This window comes from Syngnathus scovelli, chromosome 11, assembly GCF_024217435.2.
Source record: "Syngnathus scovelli strain Florida chromosome 11, RoL_Ssco_1.2, whole genome shotgun sequence".
Classification (NCBI taxonomy): Eukaryota; Metazoa; Chordata; class Actinopteri; order Syngnathiformes; family Syngnathidae; genus Syngnathus; species Syngnathus scovelli.
The window spans coordinates 12,404,732-12,416,753 of NC_090857.1; the positions used below are offsets into that span (position 1 = coordinate 12,404,732).

Sequence of the window (12,022 nt, forward strand, 5' to 3'; positions counted from 1 at the left end):
ACAAAGATTAGTGTTAGCAAATGATATTTAAGGCAAATACTTGATGTGACATTCTGGGCTGTTTACATCTTCCTCTCTGAAAATGTAATTTGTGCTTGGCTCCAAAAAAGATTAGGAGAGGTCTCAAGCCTCATAATATTGTCGTGAATTGAGGACCCCCTGTAGTTAAAATGCAGAGTGAGAGTCAGGCGCCTTCTCACTCTCCCAACTGTTCCCTGCGTAACTACAGGCGCTGGTCCAAGAAGGAGTGGGAATGGGCTGCTCATTCACTGCAGCTGTGATGGTGCTGAATGTGTATGGCAGAGTGGGAGGGAGGCTCTCAGGAATTGTAAGAGGAGCGAGAGTTTAGAAGAAGCTCCAGGGGAAGGGAAACTGGAGCTGATTATTGTGTGAATAATAAAAAAAAAAAAAACTACCGTGTTTTTCGCACTGTAAGGCGCACCTAAAAACCTCCAATTTTCTCAAAAGCCGACAGTGCGCCGTAAAATCAGGTGCGCCTTATATATGGACCAATATTGAGCTACTACAGCAGGCGTGTCCAAAGTCCGGCCCGCGGACCAAATGTATATATCTTGTATATGGACAAAGTTTTAAAATGGCCCATTCATTGAAGGTGCGCCTTATAATCCGGTGCGCCTTTATAGTGTGGAAAATACGGTACAGTGAACTCTTGCTGTTTCTGGGGATGTCAGGCAATCGTCCATCACACTGCTGCACAGCTAATTTATTTGCAATTACCCCAATGGCATTGTTTTTATGTGTCGCTTTCTCATTTTATTGCTCTGAAATGACCTAACGTGTCATTCAAACAAAGGCATTCATTCAGAAGCCCGGTATTAGTGGGTCAATCTTTTGTCTCCTGTTCTAATTCATGTGTAACCTGTGAAATCTCTTGGACATCATTCAAGATCCTGTCATCACCTCCACCCGCCCTCTAGGTCATAGGTAATGTCATTTTTTGTTACAGGTTATATGTAAATGAAACAGAACCATGGTGCAACAGCAATGACGTTTTTGTCTACGAAATTATTGAAGTTTACACATTTCACAAATTTGATTCACTACAGTATTTTGCAAGAGCGGAACTCTAATTTGGTTGAACTCTAATCTCCTTTATATTTGTCTTCCATTATGTATCGTACTGTGATTGTATCAAAAATGTCAATGTCATGAGAATTTGTGTGATAGAGAAGCCGTGAGAAAATGCAGACTGTCAAGATTTTTTATTAGACACCAGTTCAGGAATAAACCCAATCAAACAGCCAAGCATGGGCTCCCTACAATTAAACATGAATCCAACTGCAGCCACCTTCCACAAACAACAGAGCAGATAGAAAACTACACCGATTGAGAATTTATTTGGGGGATCTAGTTTAGTGATTAATGATGCATTCAAAAGTGACTATCTTCACACATACCACATTTCATCATCCCAACACGTATGAGGTAGACGTTATTGTTTAAAAAAAAAAAAAAAAAAACGGCAAAGCCAATTTCAGACTTAAAACACTACAGCGATTTTCAACCACTCTGCCATGATCTAATTCCACTTAATTGGTGAGAAAACTACTTATTTACAAAAAATTCAATGTCTCACAAAAGTGAGAACGCCTTTGACACTTTGGACCCAATTTGAACATTTGCACTTCAAAGTCTAGTCACTTTGTTTGCCAGTGGTTTAAACATTAATGGCTGTGCTCTTTTTTGAGGGGACAATACATTTATTTATGCAAGCTGTGCACTACTTACTACATTTCTTGTGTTGTTCCATTACAATGTATAAACATGCAAGGTTTGTACTCACTTTTGAAACATTGATCCTTTCTTCATCTATCTATGCAAGCGACATATATTAACAAACAGTAGATGACAGAAGATACAACTATCTTAATACCTGTTGCCTTTTGTTTTCGTGTGTGTCACTTTTGAGTAAATTTAGAGTAGATCATCTTTTTTGTGACATTTTTGTTCTGTGGTAAGTTTTTCGTAATGCAAAATATGCACAATAAATTATCGTCTATTGCATAGGGAGATTGTGGTTGAGGAATCTGAAGATAGTGTGGCAACATCCACTAACGTGGTGCTATGTTTGACATACGTGTCTGTAGATTCTGAAAGTGTTATCGTATAGATCAACTCAAGGATAGTAAAGAACGAAAGCAACAGCCGTAAGATGAAAAATTAAAAATGCATTGCCGTCAACAGAGAAATTGTACGACCGCCAATGCGGCGACAACAACAATTGAGCAGGCGGAGCGTGTGGCGTCATCAAAAACGGAACTGCCCTGCTCGCAGTGTGCCTTGTTGATCCCGATGCAGGCCGTGTACGCCATCACGTGCGCGATGTAGTTCTGCTCGTGCACGCCGTGCATCAGGTGAGCCAGCGGGCCTTTGGCGAACACGGGAACGTCCTCGCCGCCGTGGGTCTCGGAGCTGAGCGGAACAGCAGCCTGAGGCTGGTAGTGGATGTCACCTGCGTTTGGTTTGATGGTCCGATTCAGTTTGCCTGTAACCTATTTATTGTATTACAGTGACGACTTACCATAGTTAACGTTGGAGATGTTCTCCCTTTCGCCGTCGACTAATTTGTATCCGGGGCCATTGCCGTATGCGATGGCGGTGAAAGGCTTATGGTCAACGTCGCTCACCTCGGGAGCCAAGCCTACAGAAAGAGACAAAGCATTGGCATCTTAATATTCCCACAACATTCAAAATACTCATATAAATATCATGCCTACCAAAAATGTTGTTTCCTCGAAACGTGTAACCTCCAAAGCTGAACACGTGCGAATGGTCGGCGGTGACGACAGTCAAGGTGTCGTAGACGCTGGTCAACAAGTCCGCTCGCCCGATGGCCCGGTCCATTGCTACGGCGTCGTGCAGAGCCAGCTGGGCCAGACCTCCGTGGTGACCGTGGTCGATACGCCCGCCTGAAGGATAGGCCATTGCATCATTTTGGTTAGCCACTGAATAGGCTCGGTTATAACTAACTGTGGTGCACAAACGCACCTTCTACAAGCAGAAAAAATCCATTGGGGTTCTTCCTCAAGATCCTGATGGCCACATCCACCATCTCCGTGAGTGACGGTTCGCTTTCATTGTTCCTCTCCAAGTCATACATGAGATCCGACGGTTCAAAGAGTCCTAAAAGGGGGACAGTACTTAGCAGACTGCAAGTGGAAGGGAAATGTGGCAAAACTCACCCAGTAAGTAATTGACATTGATTGGGTTGAGCGATAAAAGCTGAGACCTGTTCCACACGTAATGGCCTTTCTGCACAATGAAAACAAGAGTATACTGAATACGCAATATACAAATAAAAAAAATTCCCATTTAAAAACTTAATTCAGGCTTGAATCTTCATTTTAAAATAATGAAACTAACTCAGAAATGAAAGCCTAATTTGGAACAAGTTTTTTTGTTTACACTGTTCTTGTTTTTGTTGATCCACTCCTGCACCAGGTTCCGACCGTCGTTGCGCGTGCCGTTATGCTTCTCAACGGTGGGGTACTCCACGTCTGAAGTGTTTTTGGGAAACATGTACTTTCTTCCTCCGCCCATCATAACCTGCACAGCCACAACATTGAAGACGATACTTTAGTGCTTTGCTATGCTTTTTTTTTTTGTTTGTTTGGCTGATGGATAATCTTAACCGTCTGTGTATTAGTACAACTCACATCAATGTTTGGGATATTTTCAAACAGTTGCCTGGCGATGTCTTTGCAGCCGGCCTGCAGCGCCTCAGCCGGCATCTCGTTATCCGAATACCAGTCTCTGTCTACACTGTGCGCGTAAGCGGCGCTGGGTGTGGCGTGGTTGATGCGAGTCGTTGTCACGATGCCCACCGACTTGCCTGCAAATATAGCGAGGATGAGAATTCCCATGTACAATTTAAATCCACTACATAAAAACACACTTTTTTCTTTGCTGTCCGACATGAAATGTCTTTAACTATTCCTCTTCTGGGTCCGGTAGGATGAATTTCTATTTGCCAAATGCCAAACAATTTTAAGATCACACCAAGTGTCCCATTATCTCCGACACTTAGCTAACAAGTATGCAAATTGTGCCCGCTAGTCGTCAACAGCCCTACCTGCATCTTTGGCCCACTTGAGGATGGAGGTGACCTCGTTACCCCGCGTGGTGTTGCACTGGGAGCGGATGGCATTGGCGCTCACGCCCACCGTGCCCGCGTTAGCTTTGACGCCGCAAAGGAAGGCTGTGGCCGTGCCGGCGCTGTCGGCCACCTGTGCATCTGTGTTGTATGTCTGCGCAGATCAAATGATCAGGGATCCTCCATTGAATGTATGTATAGAATGCAATATAATTCCCTGCCAAATATTCTCTCACGACTTGGCTGCTTGGCACGCACCCACTTGCTCCAGTCAAGTCAAGTCAAGTCAAGTTTATTTGTATAGCCCTAAATCACAAACAGTCTCAAAGGGCTTCACATAGCCAAAATTGACAATTATAATGTCAATGTAATTTGGCTAATATTGGGGTAATGTGATCAAATTTTCTTGCTCCACTCATAAAGACATCCATTTGATTTTACAATTAGTGTCTGATGGGAGATTTTTAAAGGATCCCAAACAATACAGAAAACTTCCAAAATTTGCATAATTTAAAATAAGACGAAGAAAAAAAAAAAGTAAAAGTAATTAACCCCAAAAATGTGCACTTTAAATTTAGACTATGGTTCAAGTAGGACTACAATTTATTGTCTTTAGGTTTAAAGTTACAATTTTTAAAATTGGACAGATTAAAATAATACTCCTGTAAAAATACCACCAAAGATGTGTAGGTTAGATTACAACTAGTAAAATTGAAAATAAGCACTGCAACCTACCACTAGTCTCTTAGTAAAATGTTGCACTAATAGTCGTTTTTGTTGAAAAATCACAATATAAAAAAAATAATATGACAAGAATGTGGAAGTGTGAGTGGCATTGCACTACTTGAACAAAAAAGGCAAAAAAATAGTTTTTGAGTTGCATTGGTTTTCTTATACAATATTTGTTTTTCTTATATTTATTCAAAGCCATTTCTGTTTTGGACTAAGCAACATCAATCACCTTGGACAAAGCCACAAAGGGGAACTTTTCCATCTCCAGCACGGTCTCTTCTCCAGACTGTCCGCTCAGTTGACCCTTCAATATCCGAGCGGCAGTTACCGTGGGAATGCCCATCCCTTTAAACGCCACAAACAGGTCAACTGTTAACAATGCATTCGCTTTGCCCTCATGGGTAAATCAATTCATCACACAATTACCATATGCCATTCATCGATTTACTAAAGACGCTTGAGCATGTAAAGTTGTTTCAGCTCTGATTCATCACAATTGTTTCTAAATCACCTCAATTGCATCACTTGGATCTTTCCACACATTCCTTGAAGTGACATAACATTTCCCATTTGCAAGGTTCTTTCAAACAGGAAAGCCGCTCATTGGTTCTACGTGAATAAGTATGCACGCCATGCTGGACAGGAATGTCATAATGTGGCCCGCATCCAAAAAGCCCAGCGTAGGGGCCCCGATGAAAGACTCCAGTTATTGTTCCACTGATGAGCGTGCAACGTTGTTTGCTTTTCCAGTGTTGGTTCACCGCCGCAACGTCTGGGCTGCGTTACACTGCAGCTTGAATTTGGATTCAATACTTATATAGTAGAGCTGAACGCTTTAGCAAAATAATTGAATTCTGATTTTTTCCACCTCACTATTGTGATGGCGATTAAGTCACCTCCCTGCCTGTGTGTATTTTAACACAAAAAAATTATTCATTCTGTATTACATTTTGACCTTCTAGCTTATTGCACTAAAATCGAGGCAAATGAGCCATGAATTAATAAGCGACACTTTACTTCAATTAGAGTTGCAGTCTTTTACTTACACACGTGTGATGTCGCATCAGTATGCGCTGTTGTGTTGTATTGAACCTCGCGTGAAGGTGATTCATGTGTGTTGAAGGAAAAATGAACGACTGCATATGGGTTCATTTTAGCCACAAGTGAGGCGTCGTGACTCACCGTCACCAAGGAACATGATGATGTTCTTGGCTCTATTCTGGTTGAGTGTCTGCAGCCTTAGCGCGTTGTTCAGGGTTTTTTGGGCCCAGTCTCTCCAGAAATTGGGATCCTTCTCTTGCGCTAATGGGGGAAGGATAATAAAAAAAGCTCACAGTGAATTTGGGACATAAGTCACTAGTAAAAAAAAAAAAAAATCCATTCATTTTTTTGCATTATGTTTTCTCATTAAGTTCAAGGCTGAGTGGACGACAGTACTTGTATGCACCCCGGACTCGTCGCCAGTCAATCACTGGGCACACAGATAAAAGCCATTCACAACTTTGGACAATTTTGAGTCTATTTTACCTTGCATGTTAACGTTTGTGTGAGTAACTCATAAGTAAATACATTATACATTTGATGGTTGGGAAATGCTGATAAAATTTGCCCAATATCTCCGACCTGACATAATGATCATGTAATTGACACCAATGTTTTTCCCAACTTACCAGGAAAGCTTGGCTGACTTGAACATAGCAGAGCCAACAGAGTGCAGCAGATGACAACAAGTTGCAGTGTCCCCTTCATGTTGTCAGCTCGATGTGTCAAAAACGTCGTCTTGCTCTTTCTTATTTGCTTCACAATGAGGCATAGGAATGGAAAAGAATAGAATAGTCACATGAAGAGTACTGAGTAATTTACTCTACACTCCTACACTCTACAACAAAATAACTACATATTGTGATGGGGGGGGGGGGGCAGAGCAATAGGCTTTTGCATAAAAATTGCCTTTCAAAGACAAGCATTGATGTAATTTACCTCCATGCCACTAGAGGCCCTCTTGTGCATTGTACTGGGAAGCATATAAATGAATGAATTTGAACACCGAGAAGGGTTGACAGGAGGGCAACGATTGTGTCAAAGCCTGCCAGTGTTTTGGTAAGAAATATACATGGTTATTTTGGTTACCTTTATGTTATGACTTATTTGACCTGTTGATCGCTAGGGAAAATATTCCTGCAAGTATTATCTTTACCTTCACCAACCGAACTCTATGTCTGCTTTCGTACAGTCAAGCTAGTCGGTTGAACTCCTGTTCCCTCCCTGTGAGCTTTCCTTCATTTTAGTCTGTGACAGAATTTTACAAGATGAAAATGTTTCACATGGAGAAGGAGTCTATCACGACTAAAATCCACTTGGAGAGCAATAAAATGCCACAAAGGAGGTAATAGAGGTCTTCCTATGCCCTTCTGCTGCCAAGTTCTGTGAACATCTGCTTTAGCAATATCTTAACGACAGGATGTAACGTCTCAGGGGCCCAAGTCAGACTTTCCAAGCCTTCCCAGTGGCCTCACTGTGCTAGAAAGTGCTCACAACGGGAGCTTTTTGTAAAGGGGTCTGCTCATTAAGGCTTTTAACTACGATTATTCACACCCTCCCTCTTTCGTCTTTGGCCTTTATAGCTTTCAAGGTTGTTTTAATGGGATTGAGCTCCATAACACCAAGAGGTTTAAGGGCCAGAACAAAGCCGATTAAAAACCGATGATTGACTGCACACACACAAAGCAAATCTGACACTGGGGTATGATTTTTTTTCTTGCATGGCTTGATAGAATTTTGGACCAGTATTGCACATCTGCATCACAGTTTTGAGTTAATGGGTTACAATCTCAGGATATTTTTATTTTTATTTATTTATTTTTTTTATGTGAACTGTGATTGTGTCCAAGGGTCAGCTGGTATGAGCTCCATTTTGCAGAATAATACGACCGCTACGGTAGTACGGTACATCTGCGCAGTTTAGCAGATTGTTCATAGTTTCCTACAAAGATGTTTGTTGTGCTCGCGTCAAGCCATTTATTAGTCATCCCTGTAATATATGTCCAGCATTGCATGTGGGAATTCGTCATCCCTGTAAAATATGTCCAGCATTACATGTGGGAAGAACAAAATTTGGACTAGTTCCTGCAGGAAGACTCTCGCATACATCATTCAGTGTCCGACTAAACAAAACAATGCCTGATATAGCTATGGAACAAGTCAAATCCACATATATATATATATATATATACACAATCAAAACCTTGACAAATAGTCATCACATATGTGACTAGTTTTAGTCTCTTTCAGTCATCGAAAATTTTTTCTGACATTTCTTATATTTATCTTAAATAACTCTCTAAATGAACCATAAAAGGGTAAAAAGCCTTGTGACATCATTTGGTAGGCGAGTCATTTTTGTCACAAGCCACATCATAGTTATAGTTTCCTTCGAAGGGCCAACCCAAATAAATGTATAAACATCTACACAACAAACTGATGAATATCTTGTTTTGAAAGCAGAGACTAGTAAAAAAACTGTTTCAATTTAAAAAAATAAAGGGTAATAAAACTTGCTAGCAACATCTCTATTTGTGAAGACAATTTGTAATTTTAGTATTGACACATAAAGTTGATGCAGAATTTGTCTTGGCAGGCCAAATATAATTAAACTGCGGGCCAAATTTAGCCTGCGGGCCAGAGTTTGATAGCAGTTTTACATTAGATTACATTAAAAAAATAAAGGAACCTGTTGTAAGTTTTTCTCAGTGACCGCAAATCAGCATGTCACAACCAACTAAAGTGCTGCACCAACCTGCCTCAGTCAGAAGGTACCCGGTCCGCCGAGAGGCAGAGATCCAGCCAGCCTGCACATGAAGAAACAGAGCAGTGCCACTATAGCCATCAATAGGAGAGCAGACAGCACGGTGGTTATGATCAAGTGGTGGGCCGCTTCAGTCATGACTCCACGATACATAAAGTTGATCAAATAAAGGTGATGTCAAGACTGAGTACCAACACTGACTTCACTCCTCTCGGGCTCAATCCTCAAAGTGGGATTAAGATTTGGAGCACCGGCTCAGATGACCTCCAAAAGCAACAACAAACTATTTCAGTCTGAGCTAGTCAATGTTCCAACGAAAGAACAACATGATGTGGAGCCAACCATATTCTGCTTCTCATTTTAATGTTAAGGGATCCCAAAATAAGTTATTGTTGTCATTATATATGTTATCTAATTAATTGATGAGAAATTAATTGAATAATTAGATGGTTATGTGGATTTTATTCTGCTAAATATTGCAACCCTGCAATGATTGCACTATGCCATTAAGGAACCAAGGAACTATATGCTATTATGAACCAAGCCATACAAATGCACCGTTACATAATCTTTCTCCCCACATTGACCAACGGCATGCAGCAACCATTCCCCAGAGATAAGTCACCCATGCAAAGCTTTAAAAAAATAAAATAAATACAAAATTGCATTGTATAAACATCCAACATTTGAAATACTGCATAAAATAATTATTACTTAAGCATGCAAAGAAAGAGAGGGACGCAAATCATAAAATAATTATTACTTAAGCATGCAAAGAAAGAGAGGGACGCAAATTGTTGAATGATTATAACAAAAACGCGCTCATTTTCCAATCTCACCCCAAAAAAGTTAAGTGCAGCAGTTCCACTTACTACACACAGTGTCTCCTCAAACGTTGCCCTGTAATGTTTCACCTTGATTTGTGTCTCCTTGTCGTTGCTTTCACTGCCTTTTAAAGGCCCAGAGTGGTTCTACCGAGGCTTTTTGAGGGGGACGGTCAGCAACCCATGTGGAGGAGGGGAAAGGCATAGAAATAACAGGCTTATTAACTGAGCGCTGTGAGGGCGCACGTGGACTCGGAGCGCTCCCTGTAGGATGCCTTGATGCGTGCTCTCATGACTAACTTCACCCAATAATGTATACCACGAATAAAAAAAAAACAAGCAATAAAATGAAAAAAAAATTGCAACATTTAAATGCCTTTAGAAAAAAAATACAAAAGTAAAAAAATATTTCGAAATAAAATTATACTTCTTAAACATATTCAAATTCATTCACACATGTGCACATTCAACAAAAAATATAACATTTTAAAATATAAATGCAACTTTAAATGAAACAAAAATAGAAAGAATGGATACAAAACTCGTCCACATAAAAAAATCATCCAAATAAAAATGAATAGAAATGCAATTCCAACCAAATATCAGATTGAGAAAAAATACAAAACACACGAAAAAAAATGGCAAGCACATGTGTACACACAATTTGATCATATTGCATTCTATTATAAATATGTTTAATTTTTTTAAACAAATACTATAATCATTTAAGTTTGTTATTTATATTTCATGTTCACTAACATTAATAGTTATAATAGCGTTACCAAAAAGAATCACCCATCAATTTCTACATCAAAATATCTGTTTTCCGACTCAAGTGCTCGACTGCTTCCGGTATGACGTTGATGAGGGATGGGAACTATCTTGATGTCGACCCGCGCATAGGGTATTTGGATTGGATATCGAGGGGGGCTGGCTGTGTTGTTTGGCCCCCACCCCCTGCCCCTGGGGCCAGAAAAGACTACCCGACCTCGTCACGCCAGTGGACCATCTGACGGCACTGTGAGTACACTTCCTTTGTGTGCGTCTTCAAATAATGTTCCAACCTTTTCTCTTGTATGGAAACGACTCAAAAACGGCACGGATTTCAACGTACGCTAACGGGGCGCTAACGTGAAATGGCATGTATCTTCGAATGTTTACTTCCACGTTAAACTGTTTTTTTTTTGTGCTATTGTGCGCTTGATAACTATATTGACGTGAGGGATCTGATGTGGAAGTGAATGTAGAGTGCCGCAATGGGAAATTACTCAAGAATACAAACGTGGTAAACAATCACAACTTCCAGCTCAAACATCAACTTTAACTTTACTGTCACATAGGGAAAGAAAAAATAGCAATCAGTCGTAATGTACTATATAAAAACCATATACTATATAACCATATTCAAACCATATACTAAATAAAGCAGATTTTTACAATATGATTTTATGTCCATTGACATTTTCCTCCATCTGTTATGCACACGTTAGCCACCAGGGGGTAGTTTAATTCATGTATTCATGATAAACAAGGAAGAGTTTTATAACTATGTCTCAGTAAGCTTTATTAGTAGCAAATAAGAAAGAATATTGACTTGCGAGTATTGGTATATTGTCTGTCCAGATGTGTTGCTACATTACTTGTGTTCTAATATACATTGTGTTCCAAATATCCATTGCTTGTTCCATTATCCTGCCTTTGATTTGATAATGGATTTTGCTGATTGTAATTCTAAATTACTTACCCAATGTGCCAATATCATTTTTTTAATTTTTTTTACAATAACCTTCAACTGGGAACACAATAAACTCTCATTGTCTTCTAAGAGGGTAGCTTTATTGTGAAATTAAGCTAAAATAGCCCTACACATTAGCGTAAACAAGTTTTGATAGAGTGACTGTACTGTACATCTTGTCACAGTGCATTGCAAGTCGTATTTGTGTCATGATATGATAGAGGAGAAATGCTAAGATTGGAAATAGAACTCATCAATCAGTTTATTTCTCAGGTAGTTCGTAGTTGTTCCACACTGTGTTTTTTTTTTTCCACTTCCTCATGCTTCCTTATCGTGTGCAGTAAAGCAATACAAATACTGTTACCACACAAAGCATGATGGCACAAGTAGGTTCCCCTATTCTGTGATTAATCAATGTGATAACACACACACACACACACACACACAAACACACGCAGAGTGCGGCTTTTGAGTGTCTTGTTTGCTCACCAGTTATTCATTATCGAAGCGTCTGGAGAGTGTATGGCGGAGAGCCACAACATACAGCCGTGTAGTGGGGAGGGCCTCTTATCAATTTTCCACCCAAATAACCAGCATGTACCATACCACTCCTTTTAAAGAACAAATCCCTTTTTTACACATATCAAACAGTTGCTAGGAAACAAAGGCCCCTAAATGCCATGTCACTTATGTCAAAGCTACACGTGTTTGCCTGCCATCAAAAAAATTTTTTATCCTGTCATTGTCATTACATTCTATTAGGTCACCAGTAGATGGCAAAAAACAACACACTGTCCTTTTAAAGGTACAGT

The 12,022-nt window shown here is 40.1% G+C and overlaps 1 protein-coding gene across 6 annotated transcripts; it reads right to left on the bottom strand.

Moving 5' to 3' along the window:
• Positions 1-1,208: 1,208 nt before the first annotated feature.
• Positions 1,209-11,910, bottom strand: alpl (alkaline phosphatase, biomineralization associated). Of its 6 annotated transcripts, none has more exons than XM_049734578.2 (13): positions 9,524-9,679; positions 8,643-8,694; positions 6,517-6,643; positions 6,029-6,148; positions 5,076-5,191; positions 4,094-4,268; positions 3,678-3,853; positions 3,427-3,567; positions 3,204-3,273; positions 3,010-3,144; positions 2,739-2,930; positions 2,543-2,662; positions 1,209-2,473 (listed from the first exon to the last, which is right to left on the bottom strand). In XM_049734578.2, the coding sequence occupies exons 3-13, from the start codon at positions 6,593-6,595 to the stop codon at positions 2,199-2,201; spliced, it is 1,599 nt and encodes a 532-aa protein (XP_049590535.1). In that variant the 5' UTR covers positions 6,596-6,643; positions 8,643-8,694; positions 9,524-9,679; the 3' UTR covers positions 1,209-2,198. The 6 variants fall into 6 exon arrangements, with proteins under 6 accessions (XP_049590535.1, XP_049590538.1, XP_049590537.1 ...); XM_049734581.2 differs by having other exon boundaries at positions 9,566-9,677; XM_049734580.2 differs by having other exon boundaries at positions 8,643-8,791; positions 9,524-9,676.
• Between the last annotated feature and the right edge of the window lie 112 nt (positions 11,911-12,022).